The sequence below is a fragment of the Battus philenor genome, unplaced genomic scaffold, assembly GCF_028537555.1.
Source record: "Battus philenor isolate CCGP_79_NKW_IND1 unplaced genomic scaffold, ilBatPhil1.0.hap1 SCAF_12, whole genome shotgun sequence".
Taxonomy (NCBI): Eukaryota; Metazoa; Arthropoda; class Insecta; order Lepidoptera; family Papilionidae; genus Battus; species Battus philenor.
In genome coordinates, this window is record NW_027181674.1 from 13,257,027 (window position 1) to 13,276,146 (window position 19,120).

General features: G+C 32.4%; 1 protein-coding gene across 1 annotated transcript in view; it reads right to left on the reverse strand.

The window, feature by feature from the left end:
- Positions 1-201: 201 nt before the first annotated feature.
- The window catches only part of bru3 (bruno 3), a 221,721-nt gene continuing 202,802 nt past the window's right edge, over positions 202-19,120 (reverse strand). Inside the window, exons 3-9 of the mRNA XM_068776633.1 lie at positions 8,540-8,698; positions 7,104-7,218; positions 5,087-5,260; positions 4,687-4,779; positions 2,993-3,070; positions 2,154-2,330; positions 202-329 (exon numbers count right to left, since the gene is read on the reverse strand). Coding sequence (XP_068632734.1) covers positions 202-329; positions 2,154-2,330; positions 2,993-3,070; positions 4,687-4,779; positions 5,087-5,260; positions 7,104-7,218; positions 8,540-8,698 — 924 coding nt within the window. The remainder of the gene's footprint in view (positions 330-2,153; positions 2,331-2,992; positions 3,071-4,686; positions 4,780-5,086; positions 5,261-7,103; positions 7,219-8,539; positions 8,699-19,120) is intronic.

Here is a 19,120-nt window from a genome sequence, read left to right on the forward strand (position 1 = left end):
AGAATCATTGTCCGTTGATCTAACAGTGTTTTGTGACCAATAAAACCGTACAGAATTAAAAATTCAAGTGACACAGATATATAGAAATATAGGATGATCGGTAGGCCGGCGGACAATGACGATATTCTTAACGCAAATGAACTATGAACTTAAAGTACCAACCATGGGCACGACATAAGCGCGCAGGGACGGCGTTTTGGGTTAGTAAGGCCGATTGGCGTCCTTTGGTCTCTTCAGCTGGACCTTCAGTCGCTTCATACCAATTTGAAACCCATTCATCGCTTGGATAGCGGCTTGGGCAGATGCCGGGTTATCGAACGACACGAAGCCTGGAACAACAGACAGATAAAATTATTAAATTTTTATAGATATACTACTCGGGTGGCCCACGTACGGTTGGCCTTTTGATAAGCTTCTATAGTCTGTATACTAAGGTTACAAAACATTTTTTTTAGGGGGAAATTCTAAATGAGATTCCTTTTTACTTTGGACTCTTATTGGTCGACTCTGACTAGTCTTTTGAGGCATGTTGTCAAAACTCTGGTACTGATTTGCGCACCAATGAAGTCCAAAGGCACTAGGTTAATGCTTGAATTTAAGTTAGAGCTGGAGATCTTCATCATTTATATCAAAAGTGAGATAATACAAGTGGTATAGATCAAATATGAATCTGTAAGTATTATTTTAATTTTAGTATAACTCTGCAATATCATATCAAGTTAAATGTACCGGCGGTATTATTATTAAAGTCGCGTCTTCGTTGATTTATATAAGTTCAATAATTTGGACACAATTGGTGCCCGCACATGCAACTACCTGCATCAAAAGATAGCGTGAGTTAATCGACAAGTAGCGCCATCTATTGAAGCCGTCCGAAGTAACAGCGTTTCTATATGTATAATTATGTATATATATATTAGGGATATATATTTATATATAAATGTATATATATATATACATATACATATGTATACATATATATATATATATACACATATATATATATATATATATATATATATATATATATATATATATATATATATATAGAATAAGAGCTGGTGAATCACAGACCTTCGTAATTTTATAAAAGGTCAATGTTTGTCAGTACATACTCTCAACATAAGTAAAAACGATGAACTGTTAAGAAAATTGGTTTACCGTGGCTTTGGTAGATAAATAGTACTAAAGTGTTTATGATACAGTTCACAGGCTCTTATACTATCAGTTGGTAGAGTGCAGATAGATTTTTGGGTGATGTTTTATTCATAATTCTTTTCCACTTTAAAAGAGACCGCTGCGAAGCATAGCAGTATTTACATAGCAATGTTTAACAAGAGAGTTAACATAGCAATGTTTGGGTTGTTTCCAATTTAAATATCTAATATTGTACTTTATTTTGTCAAAATTTTGTATAATTGAGTAGTTTATTTTATCGTCTAGTTCAATCTGGGTGCGTAGTGTTGCCATTTAGAAAGTTGGTATTAATTATGAGAGGTAACGGTAGGTATAATATTGTGATCAGAAAGTTAGGTGAATTTCTCCATAAAATGCAAATTCTTTTTGATTCTTCCAAATATATTTCAGCCCATTCAAAGTTATCCCCGTCCGATAAAACGCACTTTTTCCAACGCCTTTTGCAGTCTTCGAAATGTTAGGAATAGTATTTTCCGGGATACCTCTTCAAGACCTTCTTAAATTTGGTTTTTATCTCTTTAATCGTGTCTAAACGGCGTTGCTGAATTGGCCTTTTAAGTTCGCTAAGTAGCCAGAAGTCGAGAAGAGTGTAATTATTTGAATCGAGATTTCGGAAAAAAAGTTGCGAGGAACCTATGTAGTATGATATCAAAAAAACGAGATTTGACGTATCTGAGGCGCAAAACATTCTTCTAAATGGTTTAGTCAAATGATATTGCAAAACTATCTGTGAGGTCTCTATTTTTTAATCGCTGATTTTCAAGCACCAACTCTTTGATTATTGGACGTTGCTTTAGTAGGTTTTAAATGACAATTTTACCTTACTTTTGGATCACAGAGTATGCTAGAATTTATATAAAAACAGATTTTTTAGTTTTGGTTTTATCGGTTTGTATAATGTTGAAGCGAGATGGAATAATGTAGGTATATTCATAACTGAATCGTATTAGACTAACCGAAGCATTTGCTCTGGTTGGTAGCACGATCGATGAACACCTTGCTGCTAATCACGTTCCCGAACGGCATGAACATCTGCATGAGCTCACCGTCGCCGAACTCCTGCGGCAGATGATAGATGAAGAGGTTGCAGCCCTCGGGCCCCGAGATGGAGCAGCCTGGGAACATAAGAAAATCTTTAAAGAACTCACAAATCTGCCTCTGGATACTAGCATTGTCCGCGATACACACCTTATGTAACTAGTTCTACTAATACATAACATCAAAACATCGAACATTGAGGGCGACAAACATACAATTCCAATGTATAGCAACACACATTCCATAGTAACAAACGTTGGCGATTATGTTGTTACAGATGTCCCAACACGCTGCATCTTCGGACCTGTAACGTATCTGGTGTCCTATGCAATTTATTTAAGAGTAAAAATCATTGAGAAACAAAATCTGTAGATGGAAAGAAAGAGATGAAACAAATGCATTGCAATTGAAAGTAAGAACCAGAATGGTTTTTAATTATAGTAAATTTTCAACAGCATATTTAATAACTAATAATTAATTTTTTACAACTACTTTAATGTAAAAAATGATTGGATGATAGAATTATGAATCATTGATGAGTGTTAGAAGTAAATTTATGATTTTGAAAATTTCCTATGACAGCTACTACCATTGTAACTAGAACTTAGTAACACAACGTTGAGGTATAAAAATAGGTTCGAGTAACCGATAGTTCGGGACATCGACTTTCCTTTCTGGAGAAGATAAAGGGACGATGAAGATAAGGCCATGGACGATGTGACCGATGCATAGGCCTCCGTCTTAAGGCTCCACTTACCTTCTCTCTGTGCCGGAGCTATGGTGGACATCGGTGGAGCAATGGGCTGCGGAAACTGCCCGTAAACCGCTGGGTAAGCTGTCGAACATCAATTTGCACATTTCACAATGAACACCTAATATTTGCGTGTACTCATACATGCAATATATAATATCAATTACACACGATATTAAGCTATTATCTACTTGTTTGTGAAATTTCGTAAATAAAAATTAACAACGACATAAATAAGTACGCAGTATTTCTAAGATAACATGTTGTTTAATTGTTTGAGGTAAATTTATAATAATTATAACCTTGTAATAAAAAGTGTAGTGTAGTGTAGTGTTTCAGGAAATTTATATATAGCTATTCTAATTGTTAACATATCAAAATGTGAAATGTAGGAGCCAAAAAAAAGTTTGTGTTACTTCTAATAATGAGTTATTTTGTGTGAGATAAAGTTATAATATTTATAATCTAGGAAAAGTATTTGAAAATGTACAAGCTATTATACTTCTTCATAAATAAAAATGTTTGTATTATTTATTAAATCAAAGATTTGTTTGTTTGAGATAAAATTTTGCGACAATTATCTGGATTGGATCTTGAAATTGTTTTTAGCTATTTTTGAAAAGTAAATCAACGTTTAGAAGTAATATATAAATGAAATTTGTAAATGTACTAATTGATAAGCATTAATATCAAACTACTCGCTGTAAATACCTTTTATATAAATAAATATGACATCGATTACGCGACTACTGGAAGTGAACGCAAGATATTAATATTCTGTAGCGTGCTATGGAGCAACAGTGCATTTTACTTTCGATTCATATTTAACATTGAACAATATACAATATGTAATAGTTAATCATATCGCAAATATCAATGATCGATCTTAATTAAGAAAGTTATCGATTAGGATTCCATATTTAAAATACGTAATTTGTAAAAGATCGATCAATGTTCTATAAGTATCTATATAAAGCTCATGTCACTACTGCGGAGATCATTCCGAATTTAAATATTAAAAAAGTTTTGCGTATAAATTTTTCTATAGTCTATCGAAAATTAAAACAAAAAAATTGTTCTCTGAATATTTTAATAGTATTTTTAAAATTTTTAATAATATTGACTTTAGCGTCGATAGAATATAGAATAATTTTAAATTCATTATGTATTTTGAACAGAAATGAATAACATTGAAATGAAATGGAAAAGACAAGTCAAATAATTGATGTCCATTTTGATTGACGAATTGATTAAGAACACTGGAACAGAATCGAGGTCGAAATAAAGAAGACATAGATGTGCCTTTTTAATGGGAACAGTGAAATACTCCAACAGACTTTGTGAATACAATTTTCGGTCCGGAGTTGGCAATACTTTGTTTAATTTGTCAGATGTCAAATTAGGGTTTTGGTTTGTTTGTAAGTGTAACGTCGAAATCCTCTCCGATAATTTGTGTTCCGATCGCGGTTACTTTTTTGGCAATCTGTCAGAAAAAATTATTCTTGCCTACTTTGTGAAAAAAAAACGTAATTGAATCCGAGTTGTTTAAAAAATTTAACAAGGTAAATAAAGTCGTACTTTTAATTTATTGTTTATTTAAATATTGTGACTGCATTGACTGTTTAAAGCCACTAGTTAAAATAAAATAAAAAAACTGAATACAGATAATAAAAGCAAGCGATTTGGAAGCCGTTACTCACCGACTCCGGGGAAGGCCTGCATTCCGGAGAAGGCGGCATGCTGAAGAGCAGCTGCCTCTCCGTTCGGCAGTCCTTGGGCGGTCACTGGAACTGCTAGAAGTAACGAAATGGAAATTTCAAACGACATATTTGACCAAAATATAAAAAACATTTTTTACTCGTTTTTACTTGTTTACATCGTGAAGAAAAGATTAGAGGAGCTCAGTATCAAAGAAACCTAAAATTAAGCTTCCCCACTATTGCATACTTTAACTTAAAATATATTAAAATTTATCTAGTACAAGGTGAGTAAGATAGTAATGGGGTGGCAGTCATTCTCGGCTTCGACTGTCGTATATTTTGACTTTTTTGACTTTACCGTTTAGTAAAACTGTATCACTTTAGTTTGTCGTTAACTTACGTCCAGTAAAAGTCTGGTGGATGCCATTGGTGTAGACGGCGTCTTGCGGCGGCGGCTGGCCGTTAGTCTGGGCCGCCATGTTGAATCCGGGCATGGTCGGCGACGGCAGGGACGGCAGCGCACCGTTCAGAGGCTGTCCACCGCCAGTGCCTATCGCCAGACCCGAGAAGTTCTCTGGAAAGTTCCGCAACAAACGTCAGAATAATGTTACTTACAAATGTGGTTGATAAAGATGTAGTGCGATTTAGACTAAACATTTTCCACTCTTTTGTTTACCTCACTTATTCATATTATTTTCCTCTTTGAATCATCTAGACTAATCACGAGTTTGCGTGAAGATTTAAGATACGTATTATAATAGAAGATCTAATATGTTAGAAATTATAGCCAACGAATTTTTGGTCGTGTAAAAAATGAAGAATGCTGTTAATAAACATTTTTTATAAACATCGTATCGTTTAACAATTTTACTAGTTAGATGTTGTGTTCGAATACATGCAACTGGTTACAAAAAATTAGATTTTTTAATTAGGGAAAAATTGACGAAAAAAACAAAGTGCGAAAACTAAAATAGGCTAGCCGTGACAATCCCTATAATACACGTCATTCATCAATTAGCACAAGAAGTACATACGATCTGTACATCCACTGTAAGAAGAGACATGTTACAAGGTTAATCTGCTACGAGACATACAAAGACAGCATCGATCATTCCGCTAGCAACACTAGCAAATGTGTCAACTATTGATGTAACAAAATATTCATTTTTAATCTGTGCTATTGATCTTAATACAAACCGCAGATGAAAAATATTTATAATAAATTATTAAAAACATTTTATTTATTACAAATTTACATGGACAAGTAATTAATAACCGTGAACATTTATAAATAAGTTTTTTTTTAATACAAAAAAGAAATATAAGTGTCTAATGATGTACGAGAAATCTCGCTTGTAAAATTCTTATTAAGCAACTAATTAACGAACTTATGAAGTCAAATCAAAGTTCCCCAGTGCGACTCACTGAAAGAAGTTAAAAACTAAAAGAAGTTTGTTTATAAAGGGATCCGCTTTCAAAGTATCCTGCGATCTGAAATCCTTTCTACCTTAATTTCTTCTGAAGTATTAAATTATCTTTTTTTATTCTTTAAAAGAAAAGCAATATTAATTATTAAGCCGACATGAAAGTAAGAGATATTGTTTGAGTAGAAATTACGTAAAAAACCCCTTTTTTTGGATGCTTTCTTTAATTACTTAGGACGAGATCAAAAGGTTTTAAAACTCTGTTTGATGCTTTCATCAAAATGCTTGGCTTGTCGACTTGGCAGCTGTTCTGTGCCGAGTTTTTGAATCGTAGACCGCAGTGTGGGTACGTTTTATGTCCGGTCACTTTAGGAAGGATTTTAAAAACGTTGGCAAAACGTTGCTTTACGATTATTATTTGGCCTTAGGTATATACTTTAATTGGCGGATTGGAAAGAAAAAAGTTAAATTGGTGGTAGACAGGTCATATAAAGCGCTGTAAAGTTCTGTAGAGATATACTATTCTGTAGGATAGGCTACTTCTTAAAGTCGTTGAAAAACGTTAGATGCAGAATGTGTGATAGCATAGTACTGAGGAGCACCTGCGAGTTTCGAAGGAGATCCATCGCCTCCGAAAGAGATACGGAAGATGACAGCCGAGGGGAGTTTTAGTGGCTAAAAATCTCACATAACCTTGTCCTTAGAAAGGATATATCCATTGTGTCTATCCTGAATATTTTCCTCACAAACAAGAAAAAATATAACACAACAATATCTAACAAACAAGTTATTGCACTAATAATCATATTGTTATGAAATAATATTAATTTTACCAAAAAAAGTCACAGTTTTAGCGGTCAACTTCGACGCAATGTTTTGTTGTATTGTCATTTAGTAATATTGCATATTTATTATTTATAAAAAAGAATATTGACTGCTGGCAGTTGGTGGTGGAATAGATTAAACGTGGTTTAAAGTGGCTGAAATGAATACCAGAAGCCGGTGGTACGACGGAGTTTGCCATCCCGTTGAGAGCGTGGGACGCGATCGCCGACATGGGGCTGATGTAGCCCTGGGCTGTCGCAGCCACCATCAGCGCTGCCTGTTGCTGTGGGATTTCAAACTTTTTACAACAATAAATATTAGTTCCCGACCGCACGAAGCCGCGGCCGTTATGTGTTAGTTTGAGGGTTTGAACACTATGGAATCCAATATTTGTGAACTTCACAAATTATTGGCTTCTCTCATGTTATTCATTAGATCTGCTTATTATCATTGGAGCTATATTTAAATCTATAGAGCAGGAGGGAAAATTATATCATTAACTTAAAATTAGGTTATGTATAAAATATTTGAGGTTATATTTTAACCTACAATCATCATCATCGTCATCTCAGTCATAAGAAGCCCACTACTGGACATACGTTCCCATAGAATAGGTCCAGTTGGAAGTCTTCGTCCAGGGTTTTTCCATGACCTTCATAAGGTCGTCAGTCCACGAGATGGATGGATGTCTTACGCTGCTACAATACAATGAAATAGGTAGATCGTGGATGACGTCATATAGTAAACATCATGTTGAAAATATGTCATATGCACATTCTATATATGAAAGGATAAAGATGGATGCCCAGTACAAGGATGTATAATGTAACGGTGTCTTTCATTTATTTTCATAAATTACTCTTTAATTACACAATTATACATAAACTCACAAATCTGTAACAAGTTCACATTAATATTATTTTTATTATGACAATATATTTCATCATATTGTATTAAAATTGACAATGAAAATTAATTATGTGAAACCATATATAATCTGTGATATATGCCGCTCAGAATTTTAGTGTTTGAAATAATCGTACATATTTAAAGCTCATAGCTAAATAAATATTAAATATATCATTGAACATTAATATTTGCTTACTGCTATTTTATACTGCAAAATTTAAAATCTATTTTGAGAAATGTTTTAGTGAATTATTTTTTATCTGTTCCTTATTCAAATAATCTTATGATTTTATTTGAAATAGATGGTTTTTTTTATTTGCTTTATTTATAAAAAATTGTCTAATGTGTCAATTTGACAATAAACTGATCTATGCTGTAATTATTTATTTGTATTTAATTAAAAAAATTGTCTAGTATGTCAATTTGACAATAAACTGATCTATGCTGTAATTATTTATTTGTATTTAATTAAAAAAATTGTCTAGTATGTCAATTTGACAATAAACTGATTTATACTGTAATGATCTATTAGTGTCATTTCTTTTTGCATCTGTTAGGTTTGTTAATTGAAGTAGATACGGCTTGGTTAAATGAAGACAGATATTACACAATCGATTGTGGATAAGCGATTCCTTCTATTCATTGATCAACGACGTGGGGTTTTCCCTACGGTCAAATGTCACATAGGGCTGTACCTGCTCAGTGATGACTTGCGCGTAAGCTCCGTAGGCTCCGAATTGGTTGAACACGAAGGGGTTCAGAAGACTCATGTTGCCGGCCATCTGCTGCATCCGTCTCAGTTGTCGTTCTTTCTCTGTGTCCGCAAATTTAACCACTAAGCTCGAGGACGCCCCCTGTAACAAGAAAAAATATTGCCATATATAAAAAAAAATTGAAACTCTGTTCGCAATTACTTATATACTCTGTAAAGGATTCATTCAACTTTGAATTACATGAGTTATAAACGTACTCTGATTTAAAAATACTAGTGACGTGACAGAGTTAGATTTGAAGATATAATTACATAAAATATGATATCTGTATGGTTTGCTTTATTGTAATAAACATTCTTGTCATTTAAAATTTAAAAGAGCGTTAAAAAATGATGATTACACAGTAATTTAAAGCAAGTGCCTCCAACTATCAAAGGCATTTCTGACACGGCTGAAAGTGGCTCTTTAAAAATGTAACCCCATTAGACCCACAAAGGCGATTCCGTCGCTCGCTGAAAGTACAATGCGGGAACTAAACGGCAAACGCATTCATTATGTATTTCCCAGGGCAAAAATCCGTCGGCGAGCCGCTATAGGCCCGGCCAGAGCAACAGGTGGTTCCCCGTTCCCTGCAACAAGTACTGGGCGGACATCCAAAAATGCAACGCGGGCTTCGAAACTTCGCCCCGTACTGGAAAGCTGGCTTCCTACTGCACTTCGATGTTAAGTAGGGGGTAATTGGTTGGCACTGGCAATTCGCCGCTTTGTTTATTGCACCCGGAGTTCGTAGTTTGCACATTCACTCAATTTAATTCTATTTTCAAAACTATCATAATAATTATACAAGTATCGTATTACTGTTGTTAATTCATAAAACTTTTAATTAGTTTATCGCTATTGCGACGCGATAACAATGCTTACAACACTTGTAACGTTTCTCTTTCCTTTAATGTCGTGATCTAATTACTTATTTTTTGTTGATGTAGGTGCTATTAGGACGAAGGCTTTTATAGCTTCATCTGAGTTGAGTTCACGGTGCGGAGGGTTCTGGAAACTTAAAAGGCCCGTGAATTTAAAATGTGATCTAATTATAATATATTACTATGTTTTATTATATTTTGCCCGGTTTCGCATGTTCCAATTTTCTTCAAAAATTATATTTTATCGTATTACTATTAATTCTTAAAAAATTTATATATTATTAACATTAACGATATTACATTCTAATTTGCAAGCTGTAGTCTCATGTAATATAGAACACTATACGTTATATAATACGTCATAAATTTCAAAAATAAATATCAAAAGACTAGTGTGAATTAAAAAAAATCTCAAAAAGTTTTTATGCAACTTGATTGGTTATAGGTATAAAGATTTTAAACAGGTGAATATAATAAATAACAAGAAGAAGTAAGAAAAATCGTTTCCAAAATTTATATTACTACTTACATTGAAATTAATTATTCTTTACCATTTGTCCCGGCAGACAATAAAGTCTGTCAGAAGTTATTGGTCTAACAAATTCTAAGAGAAAAAAAATAACGTAACGTGTTTAATATTGATCACTCTTTATAAGGTGATTGGAAAAAGGTGAAAATTATTTACAGCTTTTTGCTGATAAATGATCTACATTCAACCTTTTAAATCTATAAGCGATCACGGTGTATATGAAACATTTTCAGGTTTTTTAATTTGCACTATGCTTGTTTTTTTCATTAAAAGACCACTAGAAGACAACGATGTTATAATTTTGTAATTTATAACGTGAAGTGTTCTTTATTAAATGAGACTATAGCTTGCAAATTAAAATGCAATGATGTTAGTTAATAATAAATAGAAGTTCCAAGAATTAATAGTAAAACGATACAATACAATTTGAGGCAATTTAAAACAGACTATAAAAAGATTACAGATTAAATATAAAATAGATTACAGAAATAAATCGTCATAAGTGTTGCCAGTATTTTTATCTTGTCATACTGTACTATCGGAAATTATTGACCCGTCGCATTGCAATAGATAAACTAAATCAATAAATCATATTTCAGAGTGATCATTTTAATTATTGGTTAGATGTGAAACAAATAAATAAATTTGTGATATGGATTAATACTGGCCGATGCAGCTGTTAAACAATATTAAGAAACGCATCAAGTGTCAAACGCTTGAAATTTGAAGCGAACTGTCAAACGGGAATTTCGAAGCAAACTGTCAAACGCGCGAAGTTCGGAGCGAACCGTCAAACGCGCGAAGTTCGAAACAGTATAGTTAGATGTGTAGTATCAATAGCCATATTTCAAATTTCCGCACAATTTTTATTTTTTCGTATATTAGAATCTTTTCTATAACATTAGGAAAGTTAAACGTAAAAAAAAGAAGTATGAATATGACGAGATTGTTGTCGCTGGCCACGTTTTAATAGACACGGCTCTCTAATTTATTCAGTTTGGGATTGTGGAAAAATATAGTGGATTCTTAATAGAAATGACAATGAAGAATCCTATGTATTTAATTTGTATAATTGAATTGTTTTGAAAATTTCTAAGTCGCCTGCTTCGACATCGGAGCTTTATTAGGAAACGTAAATAAAGTTGTAAAAGTAGGCTGTAAAGAGGGAGAGAGAAATAACATCACACCTTCTCATCTTCTGGAGACATGGCTATTGGAAGAGGTTATAGGAGGCCCTCAAACTGCCAAAAGATGGCTATGTCGATTGGTGTAGGATGATCAGCCGAACACATACCCGGGTCTCGCGATGGCGCGTGAGCTAATTCTATTTGTGTCTTTATGATAACGAGTGGGAATAGCTCTTGGAACTGCGATAGCACGGTAGTATTCGAAAACGTTCCCGTAAATTTGACAGTAGTTGTTGAAGGCAGTTTCAGGATTTTAGCCACTCCATCTGGTTAAACACGGAATAACTCTATCGTTATCTTTGCAACGGTATTTTAAATTTTTTTTGACGATGTTAAAAAGAAGATAATTTATATCACATTAAAAACCGTTAAATCTCTTTGATAGTCGAAGTAGTAGTGTTTGTCAGTCTGTGGGAATCATTCCAGAAACCTAACGTTATGTGGCTTGCCCGGTGCCACTTCAACGTGCCATTCGGCTGGACAATGTCGGCTACTTTCGTTCATCTACGTAATTCTTTATTCCTGATTCGACTCCGTAGAGAAATCCCAGGCAAATCTCTCTCTATGGCTTCTTGAGCGACTGTGGTTGCTCATGCAGCTTGGCCATAAGGAACAGCGTGAGACTTTTACTGATAAAGCAGACAGGCGTCATAGCCATGCAAGGAAGAGGCTGAATGCATGTTGCACCTAATAGGTCCTGATAATCTATGGGGGAGGCTCGATCAATAGCGGACACTTACGGCTGGAACGACAAAGATGATTTACATATATACCTATGCAAGTACCGCTATGTTTAAAAACAGATAAATAACATAAGATTAAATACAACCTCTTTTTTAATAAAGACGAACATATTACTATACGTTTAAAATATATTTATGATTAAAAATGTTATCATCAATGGAATACCCCGAGTGAGTCTAACGAAATAAATTATATTTTGTCTGTTTATTTGTTAGGAAACAAGTAAACAGACCCTTCGCGTACCTAACGTAATAATTTCAATGTTTATTATGAACGTAATCAAGAATCCTTTTGTAATAACATAAACATTATTTCGTTTAGAAATTCTCATATAAACGAAATATATTAATTTTAAGTGAGCAGAGTGTTTGAGTCAAACAGGATGTTAAGGGACTCGTAAATTAAAAAGAGTTGCTTTATTGGTTTTGTACCAAAAATTTACGAAACGGGATGTTTACATGATTATAAGTAATATATGGGGTGATTGCCTATAGGTGTAACAGTATTTACAGCAAAAAGCTTTATAACACTTATTTAAAATCACCCTGTTTACTTTAAACAATCTGTAATGTTTTTATTTATTTTTTTTCAGAAAAACGACTGGCAAATAACTTCTGTCAATATAATGTCTGTAGGGACAGATAACAAATAATAAATAATTTAATTTGCTGTAATTCTAATTTTGAAAACATTTTTCTTAGTGTATTATCAATGTGTTTTTTGTTATTTATAAAAGCAATGATTTATGGATTAGGTGTATCGTATAATTTACAAAAAACAAGGTCACATCTACGGACCACACTAACTATAAACAATCACCCTGTATAATCTATATTGTGAGGTTACACATATGTTTGAATTATAAAATCAATTTTCGAAATTAGAATGTAGGAGCTACAATAATTTCAGACTTGTGAATTGAAAACTTGGCTGTCGATTTTTATTTGTTGAACATAGTTTTCATAGTTTTAAATCGGTATAAATATGGGCGAAGCTTGATGAATTGAATCACTTCTAGTTCAGACTTCGTGGAGTTATTACCTCGAAGAACTAGAGAACGAGTTGGAATTAGTGTATTATTGACATGTCCACTATTGGACATTGGCATCCATCATTTCTGAATGGACGAATGAAAAGATTTTAACAAGGTCATCAAGTTCATCAAGACATAGATATCCGGAAAGCCCAATTTGATTGAAAATAAAATCTAATCGAACTTTTCTATTGTAACATCTATCAACTTAAAATATGTAACTACGAGGATGCCATTTTAATAGAACATAGAATTTTAAATAAATGAAAATAAATATTCGATAAACAAAAAATAAACTTGCTCTAAGCTCGTACATATCTGTGACGAACCAACAACAAACACAACAACTTTTGATGACCTTCTTTGATGAACTTCTAACTGTATTATATTACATTATGTTATGTTATATTATATTATATTATATTATATTATATTATATTATATTATATTATATTATATTATATTATATTATATTATATTATATTATATTATATTATATTATATTATATTATATTATATTATATTATATTATATTATATTATATTATATTATATTATATTATATTATATTATATATATTATAGCTTGTAACTATTTACGTTTCCTCAATAAGTAAAAATAAAAAGATAAACGTAATAATAATAATATTCTTTGACGAATCTTTCGTTTTTATTTGTATTATTTTATAAGAATATTTTTATCAATTTTAGATGAATTTGTAATTGTAGCCATAACTTGTTATTGATAAAAGATTGATACGAATGTTGAACATGTTTATCATAATATGTAACTGTCCAGATTTTTTTGTGATCCGCGATCACTTTTATCAACTTCCTTAAACAGTGATCATCGTTTAATTTTAGGAACACAAAGCCTTCTGCTGGATATACGCCAGTACGGTTGGAAGTTGCGTACATAACTTCATTTTAGACGATTTTAACAAGGACATCTCTCCAACTTAAAACAGTTTACTAATTTATTTCAGTCAAGTTTCAAGTTATATTAACTTAGATTGCTTAAAGTAGGATTTTAGTTGTTTTAATCTCGTTACGTAGATTTAGTTTACTGAACTATTTATGAAGGTTATAAATATTTGTTAAGCATACCTTTTGGTTCAGTTAAAATATATTTACAAGCGCAGTGCAAGAGATGAGCTCGCAATAAAGATAGTACCCCTAGACGCTTGCCGTTATCGCTTCATTGTTTCATAAGGCTTCGTTTAAATCCGCCCCGGTCTCTCTTGGGGGTCCGTTCTGCTTTGTGACACAGTTCAGGTGAGACAGACAGATATCGGATTGTAGAACATAATTATTCTCGGTTCATACACGTATGTTTATTTCTTTATTGTTCTTAAATGTATTGTTAATTATTTTTTAGTTATTTCAATTTGCGCATGTCATGTTTTAAGCCTGTATAAATAATGGCAATGTTCATTAACATAAATAACATATATTTATATGTTTTCATAACATAGGTGTATTCTGTTATAAAAATAAAGTCAAATTTTAAAAAATCATTGCAAAACAATAGAAAGTATAATTTTGAAAATTACGGACATGTCTATATTATTTTAAACTTATTGACCGTTTTAAATATACATTTGTAACCTACTTTTTTAAAACATTTAAGTAACATTTTAATCTTATAATTCATCTTTATTATAAAGTTTTAAATATGTCAAAATGTACAAAGAAAAATTTAATTGTAAACATCGTGTTAAAATAATGCTAAAACGTGTGTATAAAATATGTGAGAGATATTTACGATTCTTTAAGATTTAAATAGATTTAACAATTGTTTCAAACATATTAATATTATCTTAATGTATGCAAAAAATATTTAGGCTATAAGCAAAAAGTATTAATATAATATGACAAAGTACAAATAGACGAGATACAGAAAGAGCATTAATAATCAATAAGTGATATTTTGAGATATAAAACGTTCATTAAATAATTTGAAATACACAGCAATAATAATCATTACGCAGAGATAGATCAGTAATAGAAGACTTGGACTTGCGATCATAAGTCGCGGGTTTGATTCTCCCGATACAATCTAATAATTCACACTTTGTGCATTAATTATATAAGATTGCAATTGTTCACAAGTTTCCAGAGGATTTGCAGCAGCGTCCTTTGCGTACCATAATACCACACTTCGACCGCCAACCCACCTGCCAAACGTGGCGATTATGAAATATCCTCCCATAGATATCTTTGCCAGAGGCCTATGACTGGCGTCTATGGTCTTAAATTACGTGGAATAATAATTCAATGAAAACAAGTTATATATAGGTCCAAATATAGAAATTTCATTTGTAAACATAACGAGAAAGTTAAAATAATCATCACCTAATAAGATAATGATATTTAATTATATTAACTATATAAATATCGTTTTATATGATACAATTTTTCTGCAGTGTTATATTCATTTAAATATATCATAATAAATAAATTAAAAAAAAAGTTTATTTAGGTCGTGTTTTCAATGTGTATATTTAAATTAACATAATCGAATAATGAATAGATGATATATATAGATGGTATATTAAACTATGAGTATTAAAAGGGGTTATGTCACTGGAAGTGGGGCACTGCAAACCCCTTTAACTGTAAGCGGTCGTGATAATAATGATAGTGCGAATTTTACTAGGCAGTTGTTTCCCTCCCTCGGCGTATCTCGAACGAGTTTCGTGGGAGCCATTCCTTACTGTGTTAAGTCCAATTAAAGGGATGTTCGTGCTTTATAATTGTTGTTGCACAACTCACCCTTAACGCGAAATTCGGGTAATTTACGCATCTGCTTATTTATCGTTCGAGAACATTCCGGTGCGCGGGGACTAGATTAGTAACGACAGTTGAATACGTTCTAGGAGCGTAGCAAATAAATAAACCAAGTTCGGATGTTAGATTTATTTGCTGAGACAATGAGGGACATTATGGACAACTTAATGTGTTTTTAAGAAAGAGAAGTCGCGGTATGTCGACAACGATATACCGTGTCTATAGAACAAAATATTGTGTGTGTTTAAGTATAATTAGTAAAGTTTTATTGTATTCTCTGATCAGTTAAATGATTATATTTATACACACTTATTCTAGTTTAGTTGGGATTTATTTAATATTTTAAATTTATTTTGTTTTTTGTGTCTATTATAATTTTATTTATTTTCCGCAGTAGTACCCCAGCTGTAGAAGACAGAGACTTGCGATCCTAGGTCACGGGTTGGATCCCTGGGATATAGTCTTATATATAATTCACACATTGTGCATTAATTATATAGGATTGTTATTGCTCCGTAGAATGAGTAGCAGTATCCTCTGCGTACCATAATATCATACTGCGTGGCGATTATTGTATATCCTCCCATAGATATCTTTAGCTGCATCTTACGCCTTGCAGCAGGTCTCAGTAGTTTGAAAAGACGATGTCAACGGTGATAAATATTACATTTATTGATGTTAACGTTAATTAATTATAATAAATAATTAGTGAGTGTCGTAAAGACATGAAAAACTTTAGTCTGAAAGACGAAAAAATTCAGATTATATTTTTAATTAATTAATTTATTTTTAATCTTTTCAGGACATCAACAAAATAAAAAAAAGCAATGACAAGATGAAATTAAAACGGTCTTGTTATTCCAAATGACGATTTCTTCAAGAGAATCATTGGATGTCTTTATACAGAGTACTTAAAATTTATAATTATTATATAATGTAATACATAATAGATACATATATCATAAAGATATATGTATTACAAGTACACATAATACATAAATATAATACATGTATGGTATGATAAAGAAAGACAAAAAAGTCCGATTCGACAGACTAGAATCAAGTTGAACTTCCCTGTAATGGGATCTTTTAACTAAAATATGTATCAATTGATCTGCGAACACACATAGTTGTTTGAACTCCAGAACTATTTTATATATTTTTTATATCAGTTATATATTTTTTAAAATGTGGCTTTCTTCATGTTGGTTTCTAAACGCAAGCTAATCTGTGAAAAGCCTATAAATTCAGACGATTTCATTTTTGTATTCACTTCCACAATATTTATAATACAATAGTAGAACAATTCATTTAATAGTGTATTATTAACTTAAAAACTTCTTCACACCGTAGTAACGTTTTTGTATGATGAACTTTCAAAATGTATCACATGATCATTTGGAGAAAAAAAGTTTATTGTGACAGCGTGAAAAAATAACAAAGTATATGATAGTAAAAGTATATATTTTTAATAAATATTTAAACACTCAATGACTCCACAGATAATTGTCGATGTCACAGATTAAGAAATAAAATAAAACGTGTAATATAAGTTTAAAGCGCTGCAGTCGCTAGCAATAACAGTACGAAGTTATCAAGCGATTGTCGTTCGTTTCAAGCGCAAACATCGACATCGTTACAATTAATTGCAGCGCTTTATTGTCTAGCCGGGATATCTTACGCGCTGAAGTGAACCGATTCCATATAACATACAACGTAAAATATAATAGGAAGTGTTTATAATGCTATAAGTGTTTGCTTTTCAAAAATTCCTTTATTTTATTGCAAATACTACTTATTTATATTATTATCCAATGGAGATCATTTAAGATGAACTCTTATAGAATGCTTCGTCTAAAGTGGCAGTGGGCTGGTTCATATATAATTAACTCTATGAGTTTGTACATCATAGTATCCTCATAAATTGATGATCTTTTTTAATTATTATAAATGGTAAATGGTAGATTACAACTAGAATTGCCCGTATAAAAAGGCAGTGGGTGGGGTACGTCGCTCGTGCAGCCATTGGCCGTTGAGACCGGAGGTTTTCGAGAGGCGACCAAAAGCCGGTTGACGTGGCGTGGATAGCTCCCCCACTAGGGGGGTCGAATATATAAGTAAGGATGGAAGAATCAGAAGATCACCTAGTCGGGGCTTACCCATGCTTCTACCAGCTTTGAATCGTCACTCGAAACCTTTCGGTCTTAACTGCCATCCGTTGCACGAGTAATGTGCCCGCCCATTACCACCTTATACGGGTAATTCTAGTTATAATCTACCATATACCATTTATAATAATTAACAAAAGATATACAATTTATGATAAAATTTTGGTGTGTAGAAAAACTTATAGAATTTATTATGTATGGAATCGTATAGATAGAAGACATATATTTTTGCGTGAAATAGTATGTATGTATAAAAAATCTATATTAACAAGTCGGAATATTCTCGAAAGCCGTGATGCTCGCTGACAACGCGCTCTTGATATATCGCGACACCAAATTGAATGCTTTATGGCCGCATACAGTTGTGAGACAGATCCAAATCAGCGGTAAATAACTGCTTTTGAGACAGAAGCCTTCCTGCTAAACCGGCAGTTAATGGCCTGTAGAGGGCAAGTGGATAGACACGAGCGGATGGGCGGCAACAAAGGCTTCTGAAGGCTCAGTTTCCATACGTATAATTTATTTATTTTGTTTATTTTTATTTATTTCTTTCTTTCGTGTCTCGCGATTATTATTAATAATTTATTCTTCAATGTTCTTTGCTGACTACCTATTTTTAAGTGTAATAAAATCTGTTTCTCTAAATTTAAGATACATATTGTTTTGTACTATACTTTTTCAAGTAACTTAAAAATTACCTAAATATAAAATGAAAAAAAACGATTTCATCCAATAAACTTCGTACTGTCAAATTTAACTGGAAGAATAAATATAATTAAGAATATAATACATTAAATAGATTAAAATATGTTACGTCTATAACATATGTATTATTAATAAATACCTTTTACACACCAAAATAAGCTTTCTATTTCTTTCACTGCTTGAGCTTGACATTACTAATATGATTATATTTTTATTACAATGTTTTATGGTACATAATATATTCTGTTCGAATGCGCTTTAGAGTTAGGGACCTCTGTTTTAAATTACTCTCTGGTTTGTATATCAAAATTTTATCATCACTTTTTTCTATTCAAATAACCATTGTCGTCGTCGTCGTTTCAGCCCATAGACACCCACTGCAAATCGTAGGCCTCTCCTAGAGATATCTATGGGGTGATATACTACAATCGCCACGCATAGCAGGTAGGTTAGCGATCGCAGTGTGGTATTTTGGTACGTCAAACACGC